This window comes from Paramisgurnus dabryanus, chromosome 18 (assembly GCF_030506205.2).
Source record: "Paramisgurnus dabryanus chromosome 18, PD_genome_1.1, whole genome shotgun sequence".
NCBI lineage: Eukaryota > Metazoa > Chordata > Actinopteri > Cypriniformes > Cobitidae > Paramisgurnus > Paramisgurnus dabryanus.
This window is the reverse complement of record NC_133354.1, coordinates 14,503,888-14,527,399: the sequence shown is the minus strand read 5'-3', so window position 1 is coordinate 14,527,399 and position 23,512 is coordinate 14,503,888. Positions and strand designations below refer to the sequence as shown.

General features: G+C 41.8%; 1 protein-coding gene across 1 annotated transcript in view; it reads left to right on the top strand.

Annotated features, from left to right (window-relative positions):
- The window catches only part of LOC135776260 (nectin-3-like protein), a 40,027-nt gene extending 16,764 nt beyond the window's left edge, over positions 1-23,263 (top strand). Inside the window, exons 2-6 of the mRNA XM_065286835.1 lie at positions 7,212-7,562; positions 11,910-12,209; positions 14,895-15,012; positions 15,761-15,912; positions 20,526-23,263. Of these exons, the coding sequence (XP_065142907.1) occupies positions 7,212-7,562; positions 11,910-12,209; positions 14,895-15,012; positions 15,761-15,912; positions 20,526-21,235 (1,631 nt within the window). The 3' untranslated portion in view covers positions 21,236-23,263. The remainder of the gene's footprint in view (positions 1-7,211; positions 7,563-11,909; positions 12,210-14,894; positions 15,013-15,760; positions 15,913-20,525) is intronic.
- Positions 23,264-23,512: the final 249 nt, after the last annotated feature.

Genomic DNA, 23,512 nt, shown 5'->3' with positions numbered 1-23,512 from the left:
TGGTGTTTCAATCATTAGAAAACAGTGACTGTGTGATGTTGACTGATTAGAAGCCTGTGGAATAGAGACACTGTGACTCAGCATTAGAATATGACCCGGGTTGCTGCATTAGACGTTTTGCCTAGCAGCTTTGCAGCCATGTGTCAAAATCATGTCTTTTTATAGCAATAAGTAACAGAGTAACAGTTTTGACTTTGAGATAGTATGACAGTCCAACAGCTTTGCTTTGCACTTTTGCAGCATCATAAACTTATCATTTTAATGTCACATTCATCAGCCGGCATATTCCTGTGACATCACACAGTGGATGAATCTCCTTTGTTGCCTAATGGTGAGTGATTCAGCATTTCGGAGATAATAAAAGCTGTGGCAGAACAAACTTTGTCATTAATGGAAACAAATGATTACTAAAAATGATTACTTCACATGATTATAAATAATGAAATCGAAAGTTCCACATCTTGTGTGCCTTGTAGGATTTATTTTCTGGGGGTTCCTCACGCTATAAATGCCCTGGGTGTTGAAAGATTTTCACGCTCCTTTTTTTGTAGGCGCTATAATCCTCTGGAGCATCCACCTCCCCCTCACGCTGGCTGTTTTTGGGCTTGTATCGGATATATTCTGGCAGGCTCCCGGCCTGTCTGTGGTCTAGACTGGAACTAGCATGCAGGAACCCCATGAGTCACTCTTCCCAAAACCACAATCTCTGTGTGCGAGCATCAGCTTCACCCTTAAGACACCGTTTCTCGGACCGTAGCACAACTGTCACAACATGTCTTACTCTCTTTCTTTGGGTCTTAAAAGACTATATTCTCATTGGTCCTTTTCACTTTGCTAGCTCCTGCACCAGGATGCTGTGAGGTAGCTCTGTTTTCTGTTATCAATTGTTTGCTGCTCTTGAAAAAACAGCATGTTGACAGCCGGTGATTCGCCTGTTTGTTTTCACGAGCAGTTGGGTGTGTCATTGTTTCACTTTTTAAAAGGGTTACAATGTGTAATTTTTCACTTTCTGCACCCCTTCTTTCCCTCCTCCTGTCTGTCACTGTTCAGTTTAAGAAATGGTCCCGCCTCCAAGCTCACGCCATTCGTTGAGCCGAAGGTTTACATCTTGGCCCACTCAAACAGAAGTTTTAAGTTATGCACTGTATTTACAATTTTCAGGAAGTAAACTTGTAAATGTTTTACTAACAGATAAATTCAGAGAAATATTTATGCATCAAATAAACTTTATCTGGTTAAGATTTTGTTCCACCAATATGAATCATACATCCCGTTATGGTGATATATGTATGAAGCAGTTGGTCTGTTTGTCGTTCATGGAGGTGGAGACTTACTTGAGGTCTCTGGTGCATTCCTGCAGCGTACTCGTGCCGTTTGAGATGCAGTGACCGCATTTATGTGAAACCCGAAGCTGCAGAGCTGCCTGCTGCTTTTGCTACATACAATAAAGCTGTAAACCCTAACGTCAGTGCCTGTCAGTGTCACAGATTCACAACACAATTGTCGTTTGACCTTTAACCTTGTCAAAGTCTGACGCTTTCTTTACATAACCTTGAGCCTCTTCCAGCTCCCGGGTCTATTTTCATTTGTTCTGGACACTGTTGAAAAGCCTGTTGTCTGTTTACCTTTCTTTCCAGAACACGCGCGTCTCTCTCTGTCCAGTTGTTCCCCTACACCTCTTATTTGGATTATTATTCAGTGTCATTCTAAAAGCAGCTTTTCCAAGAAGGACAAAAGGTACAATGGCATTTTTTTTCACAAGCCAATCCCGTCAAATCGGGAGAATTTTGTATGATGGTGGATTATTTAAAAGCATTTGAAGAACAGGATTCAAGTGTGAGCTACTGAGATTTGATCCTATCATGGGTGGGATGGTTTTAGAGATTATTTTTAAACATACTTTAAATGCACATCCAAATATGTGGCCAGCAAATCGTTCGCTTCCTAAGTTACAAGAACTGTAATAAACTTAAAAGTGCATGAGTAAAACCTAATGTTTTTATTCGCGTACAGTAGCCATGAACTTGTTTATAAGATCGTGCTTGGCAACTGTTTCGCAGTAGTTGTTCAGAGAGAAAACTCACGGTAGTGCAGACCGTTTATATAAATGACCATAGTGCATGTGCAGTGCTTAAAATTGTCTGAAACCAGAAGAATTATACTTGGCTTTATTCACACTGACTAGTCAATAGTTCACCTGAATGACTTTGTCGACTAATAAATTTGGAAAATGTCATGCTCAAACTGTTCATTTATTCTCTCCCTCTTTGTCTTTTCCTCGTATTAAGCTGTGAAGGAAATATGGCAAAGTTAAGCCCATCTGCTGAGTCATGGCAGAGGTGATGGCTTCATTGTGACCTGCCACAAGCAATGAATACAAACTGTCTTTGAGTGGGAAAATTGAACCCCATCACCTCACAGATACGCAGCCCGTGCGCAGACACACACAGACGCCCTCACGTGCACCGGCACACCTTGCAGGTAGCCAGCGCGTGTGAAAGAATAGCTGACTGTGGCAGATTGAAGAGCAAAGCCTTCTGGGATCTCAGTGTCCTTGCTGTCAGGACAGTTAACTTCCTGCGCTGCTGTGACCTTTTGGGATGTATGGATTTGCGTTTGCGTGTGTATACATGTTAGCTTTTATTACACAATTATTGAGAAATTTATTTGGTCTTTAAGGCTCTTAGTGTCTCATATTTATTGTCTGGCACAGAATTCTAAATGGTAAAACACATTTTTGAGGCATTACTGCACTGGGGAACATTTTGTTGGTAAATGGCTTTCTTAACATTATTTCCCTTTATGGAAAATGGATAGGCATGCTCCGAGTAGTCAGAAAATATGTGGATTTCAATCCTCTAAAATGGAAAACATTATGTATTTTGAGATCTTAATTTAAAAGGAATTAAATGTGAGCTTGGCTTGTCACATTAATCTGTAGGTTCAATAATGATAAAAACAAGGATTTATAGCAAAGCAGAATGGTTGAGGAAATACAAAACTGCCTGTCAAGCACCTAAATGACTGCCGTAATTTTCCAAATTTTTTCCATTGTTAAGCTGGACAGTTTTTTTTTTTCGCTTTGCTTTAACATTTGAAAAGATGGAACTTGCTCAATAAGACCCATAAGACCGACTGTGTTTGGTGAAAGCAGGAGGTCTGTAGGGGAGACGGAGTCTCCATTGGGCATTTCCGAGTGAGTCAGTGGCCTAAAATGTCTTTGTTTAAATGCCAACGGCATATCATCGGTAAACATTAACAGCTCCAAATCCTTCTCTGCATTCCCTCGTGTTCATCATTTACTGTGAAGTCATCTTTTGGCTTTAATCTACTAAGGCAGATGAGTGTTGGTTCTTCTAAATCTTGTTCAAAATGTGCAGTCTCAATTTATCATTTTCTTTTTCCTATTCTTCCTTCCGTTCACAGCAAAAGTACATGCTGTAGAGACCAAAAAAAGGGAGGGTTCGTGTTGGCAGGACGGACGCTCCGGCGAATGTTTGGAGTCTGTTGCCAAGCAATGCGGCGGGATGAGATTTACGATTACATCTTCCGACGAGCAGCTTGTTGCAATTAGCATTGTCGTTCTAGAGCTAGCAAGCGGGTGGGTCGGTGTGTATGCCGTATTGCTGTTTATCCAACTGCATGTGCTCCAGCATTGTCTTCAAGTTTTTTTTTTTACTGATAGATTTCCACAATTTTTAACATTTAACTGCGGGCTCTGTTTTAAATCACTTTCTGTAGCTGTTGATCTTTGTTTTAGATCACATGGCTGTGTGACATGGACTTCCAGGGATTGTTTTTCAGAGGACAGTGAAAGCTGGAGATTAATTCCAGATCTGTTGTTTTGTTTGAAGCATTGCTCAGATTGAACCAAAATGACGCAGTTTCATGAAGCGCTGGTTTTAATTCCGATTCAGGTCAACAATCGGACATCCATCATACATGAATATGCTCATGTGAAAAAAGCTCATACTAAAAACCACCATGTATCTAAGATATTCGCTTAGATTGTTGGGTTCCTCTGAACGATTATGACAGATCATTGTGTTTGTCTATGTATTTGCTTACTGGTAGGGATTTGCAGAATTGCATTTCTATACTCGACAAATTGAGAGGTTTGTTGAACAACAGTCCTGTTTAAAGTCTGAGAATAGTTGGGTTGACATTGTTGAATGTGTGAATTTGATAGATTAGGCAGTGTTCCTGTGTTACAGCATGGTTTTTCCAGTTATATTTTAGGGGAATTTTATGCCTTTTATAGAGCAGGATTCCATGAAAGTGTTTGTTGGAGATAGGGAAGCAGAAGGACCGTAGAGACCGGAATTGAACTCTGGTCACTGTGAGTGCACTGGTGCTTTATATTGATACACTAAACAAGACTATCGGTGCCAACAACAGTGGCCCTGTCCCAAATGGCACACTCTGGACTTGGGGTACTCCTCAGAGTTCATACTTTGACATCATGTAGTGCAGACTTTAGGGACCCATGACAAGAGTGCACGTGGGTGCACGAGTTGTATGTTGGGACAGACTTGAGCATTACGCCGGAAATAGGAAGAGAAGTTGCCAGTCAGTGTGAACTCCTCCCTTACATCGTCTGATTGCTCTTTTGCAAGGACTTTTGGGATGGTAAAGTGCACGAAGCCTGCTGCAGTGCGGGCTTTGCCAAAGACCGCATCAAGGGGGTGCTGATGAACAAACTTTGACGCATCAAAATGACAGGTTGGACACCCTACGGACTCGTAGACTATGCGAGCACACACAATTTAGTCCACATGAAGTGCGCCATTTGGCACAGGGCCAGTATGTTTTATAAGTGGATTAATTTACTGACATGTATTTGTAGAGAAAGTTTAGAGTTGGATTAGAATGTAATTCTCCTCCGTTAAGTTTAGATTTTTATTCCACAAATTCAGAATGGACCACCTCAAATGAAGTTTTGCACAGTGTGTGTTTCACTACCTCTCGAAAACGCTGTCATCGTGGAGTGGGTGGTCGTGCACACTCCATATTTTCTGTTGCAGTGTGCTCGTCTCTTTTTATTTTGTGCCACGCTCCACATCTGAAAATGATCGATCTGACTGAATTTTGGGAAATTTATGCAAACCGTATCACATACAAACATTAGCTCCCTCCACATCAGACATCCACGTGGCACAATTCCCATATAATCCTGAGGATGTTTCATGGAAATTTTCCATAATTTCCAGAGTTTTGCAACTCCTATAATTGTTTACGTTTACATTTAGTCATTTAGCAGCTTTAGTCCAAAGTGCACTGGAAATGGTCTCATCAAGTCTAACACAGGATACCTAGCCATGGATTAGTAAGTCTTATATTGGGAGGTGAGGTAATGGTGGAAGAGATGGGTTTTTAGCAGAGTTTTAAAGACAGCTACAGTGTCAGCAGATCGTGTCACGACCGGCAGATCATTCCACAGTTGTGGAACAGCTCCAGAGAAGGTACGCGATAATGTTTTTTGTCCTTTTTTGAGATTGCACCACAAGCCTTCGCTCTGTGACAGAGCCCAGGTATCGAGAGCGTACGTAGGGCTGTATACGGTAAGCAAGCGAAGGTAAGGGGGTGCTGACCCAGTGGTGGTGTTAAAGGCCAGGAGCAGAGCTTTAAATTTGATGCGAGCTGCTATAGGGAGCCAGTGTAACTTGACAACGAGAGGAGTGACGTGTGCCCTCTTTGGCTCATTGAAGACCACTCTTGCCGCTGCGTTCTGAATCCTCTGTAGGGGTTTGGTTGTGCAGGCTGGAAGTCCAGCCTGTAGTGCATTGCAGTAGTCCAGCCTGGACAGGACAAGAGCTTGGATTAGGACCTGCGTGGCATGCTCATTTAGGAAAGGTCTAATTGTCCTAATATTGTAGAGAATGAATCTACAAAAGCGGGCATCATGGGTCTCCAACCCTGTTTCTGAAGGACACATGTCCTTCATATTTTTGTTCCAACCCTATTCCAACACACTTCATAATTGAATTTAATAATCTTATTTTTAGGTAGCCGTGAAAAACTTGATATGCAGGCTCAAGTGTGTTTGATTGGGGTTGGAACTAAAATCTGCAGGACAGGTGCCCTCCAGGAATAGGGTTGGAGACCCATGGTGTACACAGTTGTGTACACTAACCTAACCCTGCCGACCATGAGACTCGTACTGGCGACTCTCTAACCGTTTGACCACAACTGCCCCTTAAGTCTCCAAGCTTCAATCTCTGCTACAATTGGAAAATATTGCATGTGCTTGTGTGCGTGTGGGGAGCTTAATCACTGGAAACTCCTCCAGGTGATTGATGTGGGAATCTATAGTAGATCTTACCAGATGCTCTAAATTCCCTCATCTCCCGAAAGAACGCATTAATTTGCCTCAGCCGCCACATGTTAGAGGCCATGTACGTCTGCGCTGCATGTTTGCGTGTGTCGTTTCAGATGGGGAGAACGCAGCTGTCTGGGTGTAATAAGACACACAGGTTGTCCTCGTGTGGCCTCCGTTGTTTCTTGGGCATCCTGAGCACTCATCTCTCTCTGTCTGGTGGTCTGGTTTCTCCGTCTCGTCCGCCTTCTCCCCCCTTGCCCTCCCCTCTCGTTTCATGCACACCCTCTCTCAGACATAATTAAGCTTTTGTTCGGCAAATGGAAAGAGAAAAAATGATGATGAAGGGCAGAGCAAAGGAAAGCAGGTTAACGGAAAGGGAGAGGAGAGGTATGGGAGGAGAACAGTGAAAGGTTTTGTGGTGAATGCCCATGTTGTTCTTATTTGAAAACCCTATGGGCCTAATGGCCCAGGCAAACCAGCACAAACATTGTCCTGCGCACCGTCGGATCAACCTGGCTTTAGTTATGTTCTGTCTCTAGTCTGCTATGACTCCATTGTTCCTGACCCATTTTCAGACTTTTTGAGAAAATGCTTTCACAGGGTTTCTTCTGTACACTGAACGTTAGGGCTAATTTTAGTCTCTCTGCACTCCATTAAAAAATATATATGACTTCTTCATAGCATAACAAATTGCAGCTAGCCAATGTGGAATCCTGGGTAGAAACTTCCAAAGATGTTTAGACGAGCGAGAATTTACTTTCTAGGATTTAGGAGCAGTGCAAAGGGTGATTTGGTGCAATAAAACTGGGTTTTGCAGTGAAGATCTCAAGCTTTTCTAAAAGAGCTTCCTTAAGTGTTGTGACTAATCTCTCTCTTTCTTTTTTACTCTCAGGTGTGGTATATGGCAGTCAGGTGGTCGTCCCCCCTAAAGTAAACGCAGTGCTGGGCAAGAACGTCACCCTCGGTTGCACGGTCCAGGTGGATACAAACCTCAGCTTGACCCAGAGCTCTTGGGAGAGGAAGCTGCCCACCGGCTGGGTGACCCTGGCTGTATATAACCCCACATTCGGCATCTCCATTCCAACCGAATACGGGCGGCGCCTTTCCTTCCGCTCACCCTCGCCGCGCGATGCCACCATTGTCCTGGAAGACGTGGGTTTTGCTGACGTGGGCATCTACACATGCAAGGTGGCCACCTTTCCACTGGGTAACACGCAGGCCTCCACGACCGTCAGTGTGCTAGGTAATGCACATTAAGCATTTAAACAACTTAAATATATGTTTTATAAAGATATTGTTCCCTTTGAATAGCTTAAATGTAGCACACTACAGGTTATGGTTTCAATGTACCTTGCCCAAAACATAAAGTATTTGTGTGTGTTTGGCAGTCTGATTAACTTAATGTGATCTACTCAGTCAGTCATAGCGTGATTCTCGTGTATTAACGCTAAAGTGCCGTAACAAACCTCTCACAAATGTGTGCCCCCCTGAAGAACGAGAGCATGCGAGTGAATGCACATCACAGCTGGCGAATAGAGCGCCGCTTATTTGTTTTAAGTGGCCAAGAATGCAGCATGCTCGCAGGAGAGGAAGAACATTAAGAGCGGCTTCAGGCCAGGAATGAAAGCTGTGCTTTGGGAGACGCTCCATCTCTTCCAGTGAACATGGTGATGTTTAAACTCTTGTCCCCCACCAAACCCCTAGAGCCCATCTGCCCTGCTGAGGGATGAATAAAGCAGTGTGCTGTGGTGATCTGTTTACATGAGACGATAAGAGGAAGTATGCAGGCTTATAGCTTGTGGGTATGCTGATGACCAATAGTTTAACTTTTTACACTACAATAATGTTGGCTTAAGAATCATACAAACCAGGCATGTATCGTTTCGTTGGAAAGGTTTAAGCATTACACTTAAATTTACTGTAGATCTTTGCTTCTCCCAAAAATAAAGAGAGCTGTGAATGAAGGCTTCAAACAATACAAATTATAGGTTAGAATCTTTCAGGAAAAAGTACATTTATTGACAGTTATTGTTCGTAAAAGATAAATTGGAGGTTCATAAAATGAAAAAGATGAAAGATTCAAGATGATGTCATAGATAGCAGCTGGATATTAGAGAAAAAAACTGGAACGTGAACAACCGCAGAGACGAATGAGAACGGAGAGGTTTAATAAAAGGAGAAATTGTGGAAGGGGGGTACGGAAGGATGGAAAGTGGTGAAATGAGACGGCACTGAAATCGAGGAGGGGAGAGCACGCGCTGGAGCTATTATTAGCTCAGGAGGAATGTGCTGCGTGTGTGTATGTGTGGAGACGGGGGTGTGTGGGAATGATGCCCTCATCTTTCGGGATCCACTGCACTGTAGGGTCAAGGATGTTGTTACAAGGTCTTGATTTTGTTGTTTAAAGTGACACAACGTTGACACAAACAGTCACACAAGCATTGAGCACATCCATATGTCACAAGTGCCTTTGAGTATGTCACTCACAAACCACATGCCGCTTGTAGCTTTGGATCGCTGAAGGTACGAAGACCGCAGCTGCTACTGTTCTCACTGAAGGTCAACTGCCAGTATTAATACTTTGACTGCAAATTTGGAAGGGAAAGAGAAACAATGAGTTTAGTTGATACCAGGAATTTGACATTTGAATTTATGGCCTGGAAAAACTTTTCATGAGTTGTAAAGGTTTATTAGATTTATAATGATGGGTACTGCAAACTTACTCCTATGATGTGCGTTGTAAATGCTATTGCTTTAAAAAGTATTTGGTCACGCAAGTCAAACATAATGTTTGAATGTCATTTTATTATACAAAAATGAACAAATGAAGCTAGACTGTGAGTAGCTGGATGGCCTAAAGATTGTAATGCACTGAGATGCACTAGATCAATTTCATAGCTGGATTATGTTTCGCTGGATTACTGTATTTTCCGGACTACAAGTCGCTCCGTAGTATAAGTCGCATCAGTCTTAAAAATGCGTTTTAAGGAGGAAAAACATGAGTTGCATTAGACTATACGCCACGTTTATTTAGAAAATGATTTCACAAAATCCCGAAGAACAGACATTTAATCTGGAAAGGCAAGTTATTCAACTAAACAATAGCACAGAACAGCAGGCTGAATAGGTGTCCGTACATGTTAAATGAACGTAAACCGTTATTTACACGATACACAATAGAATACAGAATATACCTGGGAGGTTGAACAGGCTAAATTAACACAAGCCAAATCAAGTTCAAAAAGGTCCCGAAGTTATTCCACATCACTGAATCCATTGAATTACGTAAATACAGGAGAAGCATAGAGCGGATTCTTGCGGCTGTAGACGGTAATGGGTTCTCTTGGTTTATATTAAATAATTTTGACAAATAAGTCGCCCCTGACTTCAAGTTCCAGGACCGCCAAAATATAAAAAAAAGTGCGACTTGTAGTACGGAAAATACAGTAAGTGGATTGTTTCCCATTGTGCTTTAAAACACTTTTGTTCAAAGCCTTATGCCCCATTTAGACCGCCAGTGACTAGTAGTAGCAGAGGACACGATTGAAAGTGACCATTGGCAGCCGGATAGGTGTGTCCAACAACGCGAGAAAGTTAAAAAAAACATTATGCAAATGATGTGCGTTTTTTAGGAGCGACTACTAACGGGAGCGAAGCAGTGGAGCTCACGTCATCCTTCTCTCGTCAGTTACTTGAGTGGACCAAATTCATTTATGACAACCAGATTTAGAAATGCTTAATTGAAAAAGAAAGGCGACACAGGGGATCTGAACAAGGCTTTATGGTGCATATACTGTACATCAAATGTAAAGCGTATATTCGCATCGCATTCCTCACTTAATATTACTTGCTGGATTTAGCGTTGGGTTAGGTGAAATTATTTAAAACTTATTAAAACTAGTAAACCGGTGGAAATATACATATATGTTTGGATCAGTGGAGCATGTGAGCAGAAACAAAATGATAATAGGGCGCACTCATGCTATCCAAACCGCGCTCGAGTTTAGTAAATTATGCCCTGGCTGGCTTGCAGAGGTGGGTTGGAGTGAAGTTCACTTGTGCTCAGGCACAGAAGGTGATAGTGTGAGCGCAATCGCGTCTGAGCGCGACTCAAAAGGAGAGACGTCAATTGCGCGATCACTCACCTTCATCTGCCTCCTTAAAAACCTTTTGATGCGCACAGCAGGGTTATGTGAACGTCCGAGCTGCACACGTGACCAACTTAGCAATACAATGGCATGTGAGACGGCAGGGTTTCACGCAGAAAATTTGTTAGTTAAGGTGGTAGGGTTCTGCAGGTGGGCGGGCCGGGGGCGTAGCAATCAAAGGGGCGGGGCGTACGTGTCATGATGAAAATATTTTTATTTAAAACACTCAAATAAAACTCAATTTTGAAGAAACTATGACAGAAAATGAACACATACTAGATTATTAATGAATGAAATGTTTTATCAACAGGCTAGTTATCCTCCAGACATTGACGGACCATGTCTTTCTCTCATTCCGGCCATGTGGCGCGTGCTCGCTCACAGTGTGAAGCGCGTCCACGCTATTCTCAGAGATGCACTTGACGGCCTTTTGTGCAGCTAATTATTATTTTTTTTTGACGACCTTGTTAAGGTGGTAGGGTATCCCAGCTTAGGTGGGCCGCCCGAACTGAAAAGTACTGCGGGAAACCCTGTACGGCACGTCTGTTTGTCATTGCACACCAAACAATTCTGAATAAAAAACACAGACTTTACTTTATGATGGTTTCCAGTGTTAAGAGAGTGCTTCCTGCTTTGTTCAAACCAATCGCTTCCTAATGATGAAAGCACGCCTGGGCTCCGATCGATAAATGTACAGTGTGAGTGCATGCTTCTGAGGAAGAAGGGAAGGGGGACAATCACGCTGGGGCATTGTTTGTTTTGGATAATGTGAGTGTGCCCTTAGTTGTCGGGACAACCCTGAAAATCAATGCATCTTTGGTGACCAATTTGACTAGTCTCAGCCTCCTTGTTGCAGAGCCTCGGACAATGTCTCCTTTTATTCCCCACCTGTCTGCGGCCATTAGCGGAGAAGTAGGAGGCGCCGGGCACATGTTGAATTTCTGTCAACCGCAGCAGGGGCAAAGCTTTGCTTTCCAGTCTAGGACACAGCAGGATTCATACCGTTTCCACACACCCAAACCCCACCCCCTTCTGCGGAAGGCTACCATGTTAACTGGATAAGCCATTAAAACAAATAATTTAATATTCTCTGGAAAAGCACTCAGTGCTCTGATGAGAAACTGAGGCCGACCTTAGCCGGTTACCATATTTTTTTTCAATATGATAAGTCTTTTTTTAATAGAAAATCTAATTACACTTCCAGTCATTCTTATCAGTTATGAATTTATTGGCTGTGGTACGAGAGTGAGTTTTAATGCTGGAGGGATTAGGCTTTATTTGCATTGTAGTCTCATCTGAATGGATTTCCTTTAGCCGGCTTCATTATCTTAATACATCTTTGTTTTAATGGAATGAATGTGTCTCTTCCTATTTCAGTTTCAGAATGAAACGCTAGAGGAACTGTTTAGTACATTAACTCCAATGTCTCTCTCTCTTTTCAGTGGAACCAAAGGTATACATCTCAGCCGGATCTTCCGCTCTAATCGATGGTGGAAATGAAACCACGGTAGCGACGTGTATCGCAGAGAGAGGACGGCCTCCCGCTGAGGTCTCATGGGCGACAGATCTGTATGGCACATCTGACGCCCACATGCACGAAGATGCCAACGGCACCACTACGACAAGAGTACACTACACCTGGCACCCCACCCGCCATGCCCAGGGTCACACTTTAACATGTGTGGTAAAACACCCTGCCCTCCATAAAGACTTCAGGATCCCATATACCATCAATGTACAATGTGAGTATTCAAAGTATTTAACGCATCTATGTTAGACCATTTATTTAAGGTGTGACCACTTGGTTCCCATCCCTGATGTTTTGTGAACATAAGCTATGTTCCTATAACCCAATGGTATGGATTCGATTTTAGGGAACACACATACTGATAAAATATATAAACTGCAATGCACTAGACATCACTTCGGATCAAAACATTTGCTGAACATGTAAGCTTGTTTGTGTTCATCTCCATGAAGAGATTTTTTTGCTTCCTTAAACATGACAAACCAATCATCAAATTTATGTCTTAAGCCCACATCTGTTTCCCATATCACTCCACTGCGGTAACCAAACGCATGACATTATGTTTTGTGAAGCTGTATTGTGAGTGAACAGCGGCCCCTTATACAAAATAAGGGTCTAGATGTTTCAGACCAATGATTTATCAACATCGTTTGACACATTTCTTCTCCCACATACGTACCGACTTCAACCGATCTGTTAGGTGTGTGTGTCTACAGTGGTGGCGTGTGCTTAAGCGCAGATGTCTCTTTATAAAATATAGATGTTGCTGTGTGGGGCGGCCACAGGAAGCTGCCTTTGTAGGGAGTATTGGGAAGGCGAGGTCGCATCAGTCACGGGATGACACTCAAACAGAGGCTAGAGTCATGAAAGCTTTCTCTCCATCTTACTGTCCGTCTTCTCTGTTCATGTCTTAATTCAACCCTTTCACTTAAAGAACTTTTTAAAGAGCTTTTGTAAAGGCACAGATCGATACGGTTAGCGTCTATTGCTTCTGTAAGTGGTCTCGTACTTGGCTGGTCAGACGCGCACTCAAGATTCTTGATGAATTACAGTGTGGGTTTATTCTTAGTCGTTGTATTAATAACGTTGAGTAATAGAAGTAGACTTTTTATGTAGATAAATACTTCTTCTGTTGTTCCATTTGTAATGGATGGCAGTGTTTTAAGTACTGAGACAAATGTGCTACATAACAAAATAGTCATGTCTCGAAATTGCTTTCAGTTTTAATCGTATAGACATGCTTTTAGGCTCCTGGTAAAAAAAAAAATTCTCATCCTCTATATAAGAGAATAAATAAAGATCTTTGATGCAAATGCGCTAAGCGCCAACTCTGCCAAAAATCAGATGATATTAACCGAATGCTAAAATGCACATATGCGTTCATCAAATATTTTAGCTTTAAATCCACCAAATGCCTGAAATATTTCAGCTAAGTCTTCTTAAAGGCACACTTTTCCAGGTCCCTAGAGTTAAACTTTTGATTTTTTGCCGTTTTGGAATCCATTTAGCCGATCTCCGGGTCTGGTGCTAGCACTTTTAGCATAGCTTAGCACAATCCATTGAATCTGATTAGACCATTAGCATCCCGCTCAAAAATAACCAAAGAGTTTCGATATTTTCCTATTTAAAACATGACTCTTCTGTAGTTACATCGTGTACTAAAGGGCGATTTATAGTCGTGCGTAGGTCCTACGCCGTAGCTAGGCTATCCGTAGCATGTGCGTAGCTCTGCGTAGCCTGACGCGCACCTCACAAAATTTTTAACAGCGCGTCAGATCTACGCGGACCGCAAGCTGTGATTGGTCCACCAGAACCCCTCCCGTCAGGTAAAAAAAACTGCGTCATAGGTATTTCCGTTTGTGAAGGTGAAAACAAAGATGAAGTTGAGGAGTGATTTAACTCAAACTGCATCAAAAGTCGCTGTTTATTTACTTCCATTATTGCTGGTCTTATGAAATTATACACAACAAGTTGCTGTTTCTTCTTCGTTTGTGGGTTAACTTGCTTAGCTTTTTCTTCTGTGACGACTTCTGCTGCTACTGTGGTTACACGCATGATTACTGCCTACCAGCGGTCTGCGGGTGTGTTTGCACGTCGGCGCGGACGGCTACCCAAAAGTATAAATGAAAACCGACGCGGAACCTACGCCGTCGCGGCTACGTCGTAGGACCTACGCACGACTATAAATCGCCCTTAAGACCGACGGTAAATTAAAAGTTGCGATTTATTTATTTTTTTTCCTAGGCAGATATGGCTAGGAACTATACTCTTTTTGGCGTAATAATCAAGGACTTTCCTGCCGTAACATGGCTGCAGGAGGTGCAATAATATTATGCAGCATGCAAAAATAGTCCCCTTGGTTACTTTTTAAATGGTAAAAATATTGAAACTCTTTGGTTATTTTTGAGCGGGATGCTAATGGTCTAATCAGATTCAATGGATTATGCTAAGCTATGCTAAAAGTGGTACCGCCAGACCCGGAGATCGGCTGAATGGATTTCAAAACTGTAAAAATCAAATGTTTAACTTTAGAGAAGCTGGAAAATGAATAAATTTAAAAAAAGGTAGTGTCCCTTTGAGTGCATGGAAGAAGAATGTGGATCAACGATGGCGCGTAGGTCAAGGTGCATAGGTTTTTTTATTTTTTAAAGTAGCTTTACCAAATATATTAGGATATTGCATATTTGAGGCTTGTATTCAGAAAGGACAGTAACCTGTACTAGGAGGGTTTTGCAGTGAAGCAATTTATTTAGTTCATTTGAGTTTCTCAATATTATTAAAATTAAAACCATTTTACTTTTCTATTAATCATTTCAATGTCTCAAACTGAGATTTTCTACATCACTGGTTTTAACTTTCATACTCTCCACTGAATGATCCCATTGTGCTATGTGTGTAGTTGCTCCAGACATCCAGGTGCTGGGCTATGACGGCGACTGGTATGTTGGCAGGGAGAACGTACGACTGCAGTGTCAAGCCAAAGCCAACCCACCCGCCCATCACTTCAGATGGATCAGGTGTGTTAACCACTACACTTGCAAAACTGGTTCCTCTGGAATGGGTTCAAGAGCGTGCTACTGCCAACTCCTGAATCCAGAAGCCATCTCATACAGCAGATGCCCTGTACAACACTACAACAATCGCTGTCTGTTAATCTGCCAGGTTAAATATGTATATAAACCTATTTATTGTCATTTCACGAGTGGATGCCCGAAGTAGCAAACACTGTACCAGTTCAAAGCAAGTCGGTTACCCGACAGTAATGTGCTAAATTTTTCATCACGATTGGTCGCTCATTTGGAAGACTGCACATCAAGCATGTGAGCTCGCCTTGAATGTTATTCGTTGTGCTTGGATCTGAAGTCATTTAGTACGATTTAAAAATGTGGACATCTCGTGATCCTGAAATTAAATAAGCATATTCAGGAAAAATAAATTGGTCCACAACAATAAAAGCACTTCCTCATCTATTTAAATAAATGTCTACCTTTTTTGCAGTCTCTTCTGCCCTAGTTTCTGAACTACTCTAGTATACTTTCAAAATTTGGCAGTGCCCTGCTGCAGATATGGTTAGGCTCTCGGATGACAAATTGCTTGCATTGTTCCCCATTTGTGTGATAAAGATTCTTCTAAATAGCTCAATGTAAATCTGTATTCAGTCTGGTGTGTGCAAACATTTGACTTGCACATAAGTTTGCTCAAGCACTGGGTAAATGTTTCAAAGATTTGAAACTAATTTGATAAATGTAAGTTTCTTTGTTTTAGGTTGGATGGAGAGATGCCAGATGGAGCGCAAGTGCTGAATAACTCTTTGGTGTTTACGAAGCCCCTGCAGAAAAACGATTCTGGGGTTTACAAGTGTGATGTGGCCAATGACATCGGACTCCAGAGTCGAGACATTCGAATACGAATTCAGGGTAAGTGAGACACAAAAAACCTGTCTCTATTTACTCTTCAGGGGTAAGCGGAATCTGATGTTTTTGAGATTAAATCTCATCTATAACCCAACCCACTCCGAGCTTGGCATCGCTCTGATCATTTCCCTCAGCCCAGGGCTGTTTCCTAAAGGCATCAACTCTTCATTAAAGCATTTCACCTTTGGATCTAAACGTTTTAATGCTTCATTAACCTGGTTATTATGACTCCAATTTAACATTGTGTCCGCCATCACGCTTCATGGTATTTACCTCTCATGACTTTTGCTTGAACATTAAATATCAAATCTTGCTGTATAATTAGTTTCTGTGATGGAGCTGCTCGCTTTCTTTCCCTCTCTCGCTCGCACCCTCAGACTGTCACACAGTTATACAAGAGTAGAAAAGCAAGCAAAAAGCAACCTTGAGTGAGAGATGTCCTAGATTCATGAAACATTCACCAGCTCTTTTCAACCACCATTAATTATGTATTTCTCTTTATGCTCGCCCCCCCTTCCCAATAAAGATTCAGCATCTGCGTGCATGAAGCTATGTGTTCCTGTAAGCGTGGTTGTTGTTTTATGTTGTTCTGCTCTCTTCCACTTCATAAGTGTCCCTTTGCGTCATTTGTTTGAATTGTACTGTTTCTACAAGAATGCCTACTGCTGTTATTTGCATACTGATGGTGTGACTGTATGTTTGTGATGGTTCTTCGTGAACATTCAAGTGTTTGCGTGTCTATCTGCTCCTTGTAATCACTGATATGTGTGCATGAGTATGGGTGGACAGTATCTGTCCTGCATGTGAAACACCCCACTGCTACCCGTGTGGTCACAATTAACTACCTAATACACGTTTAACATGGGATACACGCTGTTAATGGTGCCAAATGACTCTGACTAAAGCCCTGTTCACACTGAGAGTGAAAGAGTGACCACTATTGCGGTTTGTGTAAGCACCCTGATGTAACATTTTGGGCGGGGACTATCTATAGGGTGGGACTAGCAATCAATAAAAACCATAAAAAACTAGTTTGGGAAGAACTGCTAAAACAATGATTGTATCTGGTGTTGCTGACAGCAATTTACTGTAACTTTATGTGTAACGTTATGCAAATGGGTGATTCTTGCAAAATGACTTATGAGGTGTCATGAAACATTTTAATAATAAAAGTTAATGCTATCCAAATAAGAAGCAGTTACAAACATCTCTTCATGTACTATTTTGCACATGATTTCAAATGACATCATACAAACCAATTTAGGTTTTTTTCCCACATTTAAGGGGAAATTTTTCATCACCGCACCGTGTCCATGACTGGATTTGGGTTCTTTGACATGGAAAATTTTTAATAAAAAAATCTTAAAAATAAAAAGCTTCCATGCATGTTATACTATAAACATTTACAGTAAAGAAACATGTGGTATTTGGTGATCATTGGTAAATGTAGAGACAATAATAAGGAATATAAATGTGTCCAAGACCAATATTCTCATCTTCCGCAATACTTATCTATCATTGTTTAAGCCCCCGAGGAACTAACATTTAAAAAAATTTGTTGGAAGGGACATTGACTATGACACACAAGATGGCTTCCAGTTAAGCAGTTGTTATTTTTTCTCTTCAGATAAAAGTAAAAATTTTGTTTGTCATTGTACCTAGACAACTTTTTAGTTCTCATTACCGAAACATGAGTTTGTAAATGCATATATTTTATGTAATATCATATTGCGGTAATGATATTTGTGATAATGATAATCTAAAAAATGTAAATAATTCTATAGGAAATATTTTTTAAATCCTCTAATGCAGGGTTAACACTAGACGCGGTAGAGGCGGCAAGCGCAAGTGATTTACATGTTAAGTCAATGCAAAGAGGCGATTAGGCATCCTGCGGCGCGGTACATGTGGTAAGCGCGGTGCGGATGGCGCGTTCCGGTTGAATTGAGTGTTGCTGCGGGAAACGCGCGGGTTGAAAAATGTGAACTTCGGCGGATTTCCGCACTGCATTAACCAATCAGGACCTTGCTGTAGTAGTGACGTGATTACAGGAAGCGAGCGAAGTGGCGGAGTCTCAGCAGAGTCACAGAAGCACCTCCCATGATTCGAATTTCCGAGTGAATGTCTCGAATTACTAGAATTTCACGAGCGGCTTTCATGCATGAATGAAGCGAGTGAACTCAAATGTTCAAGCGTCCAACTACCCGACAAACAGCGCGTTTTTGCCGCCTCTACCCCGGCTGGTGGGAATGCACCATAAAAATAATGGGTATAGTAAGTTCAGACCTTAATCTTATATGTGCAAAAAATTGCCGTCAAGGGCTTTTAAAAAATTCTGATGCTGGACACAACTTCTAAATCTGGATTTCGTGAGAATCACCCAAATGAGCATTGTATTATATGCAGTGTAGTCAAACTATGGCAAGATTCAGACGTTACAGAAGTTAAAATTGTTTAGAGCTATTTTCAGGGTTTGATTTGTCTATGCACGAATACAGTAATGGAATAAAGAATAAAGGTGTGTGTGTGTGGGTAAACTGCATCGGTTTCTTGTTCGGGATATGATGAATTGGGCACTGCTGTGATTTATGTACAGCTTGAAAAGCTTTTCCGTATGAAATGTTATTTTTAGCATCAAGAAGACTGATTCCTTGTCAAAATGCAATGACGTGTTTCTCCTGGCAATACATCTAATATGTAACGTTTTTATGCTAAGGCTAGCTGCACACCTTACCAATAACGCCAGGGCATCCAGTGGCAGTAAGGCCTACTGTGATCTGAACACTTTAAGTCACTTTAAAATTGCTGTCAGTGTGAACGGGTCTTAAGGAAGTAGCAGAGAGAGAGAGAGAGAATGTGTCCATGAAGGTCAGAAAACCTCTACGTCCTGTTTCCTTTCACTCTGGACATTGACATGCTGAGGCTGGATGCTCCATTGTTTATTGATCGAAACCAATCACTCTTTAACCCGTCGGGCTCAATTGAATAAATTAAAATAAATTGTCATTATGCATGTCCTTGTGTTTTTAATAAGAGGCAATCTGGATTTTATGCATATGGTTTAACATGTAACACAAGCGTACACTGGGAATATCCTAGGAGCTCGGACGTGATTTCTGAGAACATATCCTGCCAAAGCAATGAATGGGAAGTTTTAATTTTCTCCAGCTATGTTTCTTCAGTTCTTTCCTACATAAACATTCACACACCAGATTCACAGATTCGTCCAAATTACCTTTGACCCTTTGGCCACAACACCTTCCCAGAATGTTAAACGTGCTACATTATTCATTCCAGCGAGGATGAGCAAATAATTCCCCACTTTAACCGAAGCACTTGAACTGTTGAAACCCCGAAGAGCTTAATGCCCCGACTCCTGCGCCTGATCTCACGTCCTGCATTTAATGCATGCACACACATCACAGCCAGCCAAATAGCACTCTTTGCATCAGGAACAGGACGCTCTGTAATGGGATAGTTTGACTTTCAGCCTCCAAGCTTGCATAGCCGAGATGCATGCCCCAGAATGCATTGCAACGCCACACTCCGCTTCCTAACGCAATAAAGCGATCAATGCATGGTAATGATGTTAAAGCTGCTGTGTAAAGTCTCCCAGCTCCAAAGGAAATCATGGTAACAGTTAGGATGTGGTAGTCACCCAATCCTCAAGTGTTCTTGATGTCTGTTTTTCCCTTCCCCCAGTAGCATGCGACCTTTCCCTGACCCCTCCCTCCATTTTTGTTTGTTGTTATCACTCAGCTATTCGGTCATCCGTACTCCCTCTCTCAGCTAACACTAGGTTGCTCACTTTGTCTCATTGTTGAACACTGTTTGTTAGCTATTTCAATGTTGGAATGTGTGGTGTTAGCTGGAGATGCTAGTATGTAGGTCCTTTGAAATCCCTTGTCATGAAGCTCCTTCTAGGAGCAGAAACATTTCTCCCAACTCTTTAACTTTCATGTTTTATGTTTTAATCATCTTTTGCTCTGGACAACAGTTTCAGGTTTCGATTTATTTTCAATTGAGAAGGTTGTTTACAGTTAGCTATGCTAAATTGCCAAAAAGTATGTCGAGACATAAACAATACAACTAATATGCACTTGTTAAACTTTTCAATTCTAAACAACTAAAATGAAATTTGGCAGACGCTTTAATGCTTTCAGCATCAGTCACTGTTTCAGTTCATCCCAATAGGCTTCAGGTCTGGGCTTTGTGGATGCCAGTCAGGATCTTGCAGGCCTCAATTTAGAATAGGTGCACCTTAGTGTACTGTAAATGTTTGTCTATAAAGATTTCATGGCTGTATGCTTGATTTTATGCATCTATTAGTAACGGGTGTATCTGAAATCCGAGGTCCCATAATCTTTGGCCATGTAGGAGAACGTTAAATAGTGAGCTAAAACCTGAAACTGTTTGTCCACAGCAACAAAGATCTAGATCCAGTTATTCATGCTAGATGTCATGCTAGCAAATATCACAAACTTTGAAGCAAATTCATGACTGTTAATGATATACTGATGTAGTTGGCATTGACATTTTCTACTTTTCTTTGTGTGTTCATTCCTTCCTCCTCCTCCTGCCCCTCCCTCTTGCCTCTCCTTCCTTCCCTCCATTAGATCCTCCCTCAACCACCACCATGCCCCCCACCACCCCTGTGCGCCTCCTAACCGCAGACATCTCTGCCACAGAGCCTGGTAATAAGCGACGAGCGCTCATCACCTCTCCGACCCTGGCGCCTCTGCCGGAGGGTAGTCTGGGTGCCATTGTGGGCGGGGCAGTGGGCGGAGCCCTCTTCCTCCTGTTGCTGCTCATTCTGGCCGGAATTTATTACCAGCGTCAGCGTCGGACGTTCAGAGGCGACTACTATACAAAGCAGTATCACGGCCCGTCTGACATGCAGAAAGCTCCCCAGCCTCATGAGCTGCAGCAGGTGCACAGCAAAGGCAGCCCAGACACCAAGCTCAAATCCAACCAGGATAATGGCACGATCTACCCGGATAAGGATCGAGAAGAATGGGGAGATTTCGACCGCGAGAGGTCCCCCAACGGTCGCAGCAGAGCCCTGAGAGAAGCAGGCACTCCGCTTAACCATCAAAACCATCACAACCATGAGCATGGCTACCACAACAATCATCACCTCAACCATCAAAGTTTCAGTCCGGCCCACCAGAACCAAAGGAGCTCACTGCAGCCAGAGCCGCGCAGGTACGCAGCACCGCAAGTCATGAGCAACGGCTCCCCCTACCTGCCGGAGGAGTGCTACGACAATGATTATGTGTCGCACACAGATGGCTCCATGATCTCCCGCAGGGAGTGGTATGTCTAACAAGAAAGAGCAGGAAAGACTGCAAAGACATTTAGGAAATGCATCAGACTGCAACAACGACACAAAGATGGCAGAGTGACAGTATGTAAAGACAATAAGTAGGAATAGTACTCTTGCACCTTTTCTATAGATGATTACACAACCTCAATTTGCAGTAGTGTTTTTTTGTACTGTACATTAGTTAACTGTTCATAGTTAGCTTGTTTAAAGATGTTTTGGGACCAAGAGGCAGTATAATTTCTTCATTTGTTAAAGAAGAGACGGTCAATTTATGTACTATATCCAATAAACCTATAGAGGTTTGAGTTCAGGTGCGATTTAAGTTGGGTTGCCAAATCGATAATTTTCCTCCTTTTCTTGCGGTGCACGGTTAAGGTGCACCGTTTAATGATTAAAAAGCTGTTAATATCGAACGAATAAAATGTAAAGTATGCAGATAACCTGTCGATAAGTGTTTCAGCTTAGCACTAAGAGTTTTTGTGAGTCACGTCAACTTTCAATAGTGCCGTCACTGTGAAAGAGGCAGAAATTAGCTCCCGTCAACAGCCAGGCGGTTTCCATGGCAACATTTAATTCTCTACTGGCATTCAGCGTTGGAGTGCTATTGGGCGGAGCCAGACGGGGACAACGGTGCACGGTTTGATGAAGCCAAAATGGGAGAAGAAAAATACAGACAGATGATTGCTGAAAAGGGACGACTGTAATTTTCAATTCATCATCACTGTATTCTTTTGTACAAAACTCTTTGCCTGTGTGTGTGCGCAAGTCTGCAAATGAGAATGCACATCCATAACTACTGCCATTGTTCTTCAAATTATATATAAATATGTATTCAGTAATTGCTGAAAGCTGTCCCATATCAGTGTAGCTCTCTATCTGGCTTCATTTCACAGAGCATCACTACGCAGTATTAGGACCCACCTGTATACAACAGCTGTTGATCTATCAGTCTAGTACGCATTACGTCACCGTTAAGCTTGTGTGCTTGTCTCGTGTGGTTTCGTGTGTATACAAGAGTGAGAGATTTCTATGCGAGTGTTTTTCTATGCCCGTATACAATCCACTGTGTAAATTTAGTTGGCTACTGTTAACCTACACAGTGTTTCGAATCAGTCTGTGCAATAGGGTGAAATCTGAGGCCAATGCTTCACTCTCTGACAGCGTTTAATGCAAAAGACGATAGCCAAACACAGATTATTATTATTATTGGTCATAAAGTTTATAGTGTTGGCTGGATCATTATAAGCTAGTAAGTGCATATGGTTGGCTTCAGGAAAATGCTTCTGGATGATATTGTAGTGCCTTAAACTGATTGTGTGCCTGTAAGCATTACTGGGAGCAGGTATTGTATTTTCAGAAGTTATGAATGATGAATGCGAACAGCTTTAAGGCATTGAATGGTCAGGTTGGATGATCCTAAAATGTCTTGTACATCTTGTTTGCTTTTGTCTGTTTCATGCCTTCTTTAGAAGGTTTTTTTTTTGTTTTGTCACTTGTATGATATTTTTTTCCCTAAAATTATCAGACAATAACAAATTGTTTTGCTCTCATATGACGTGTGACACTCGAGTTACAGTGCACATTAAGGAGTTGTAATAAAATTAGTAAAACTTTCAGTAAAAAAAATCTATGTGTACAGGTTTGAACAATGTAGAGATGATTAAAATTAACAAGGTTATATGTATATATTCAGGCATTTGGGAAAGCCTTGTTTTAGTTTGTTTGTTTGTTTGTTTGTTTGAATTTATTGTTCCTAAGGCCTATAAAAATGACTTCTATAGGAAATTTCTGTGAAACGCACTAGAAAGTCCCATTTCACAGGTCACCATGATGCTGTTTCTTTAATCACCCTTTGCTACATCTTGTTCACTTTTTGGTTTTACAAAAAAAATAAAAGATCTAATGTTAAAAAATAAAAGATTCACAAAGAAATGTATTTGCAATGTATAAATGATACCGTGCATTATTTTGTAAAATCAACTTTTTTGGGATACGGTTTGTTTTGAAATAAAGCACCTTTTTCTGTGACCTCTTTTGTTTTAGATGTTGGCTCAGATCAGCTTTGTGTTGGTTGGAAGAGTGAGTGTTGAAGTGCTGGGTGTGACTGGTTGCTTCAGCTGCAGAACTGTTCCCTATGGGGGTCTCCTCCACTTCCCTGGAGGGCTTGAGTGATATATTCCTCACGCCCTCTTTTCCTTTGCTGTGGTTAACCTACTTCATCTCGAAAGATCTCTTGTGCACCAAAGCTCATTTTCGGGAATATTTTGTGGGGAAAGC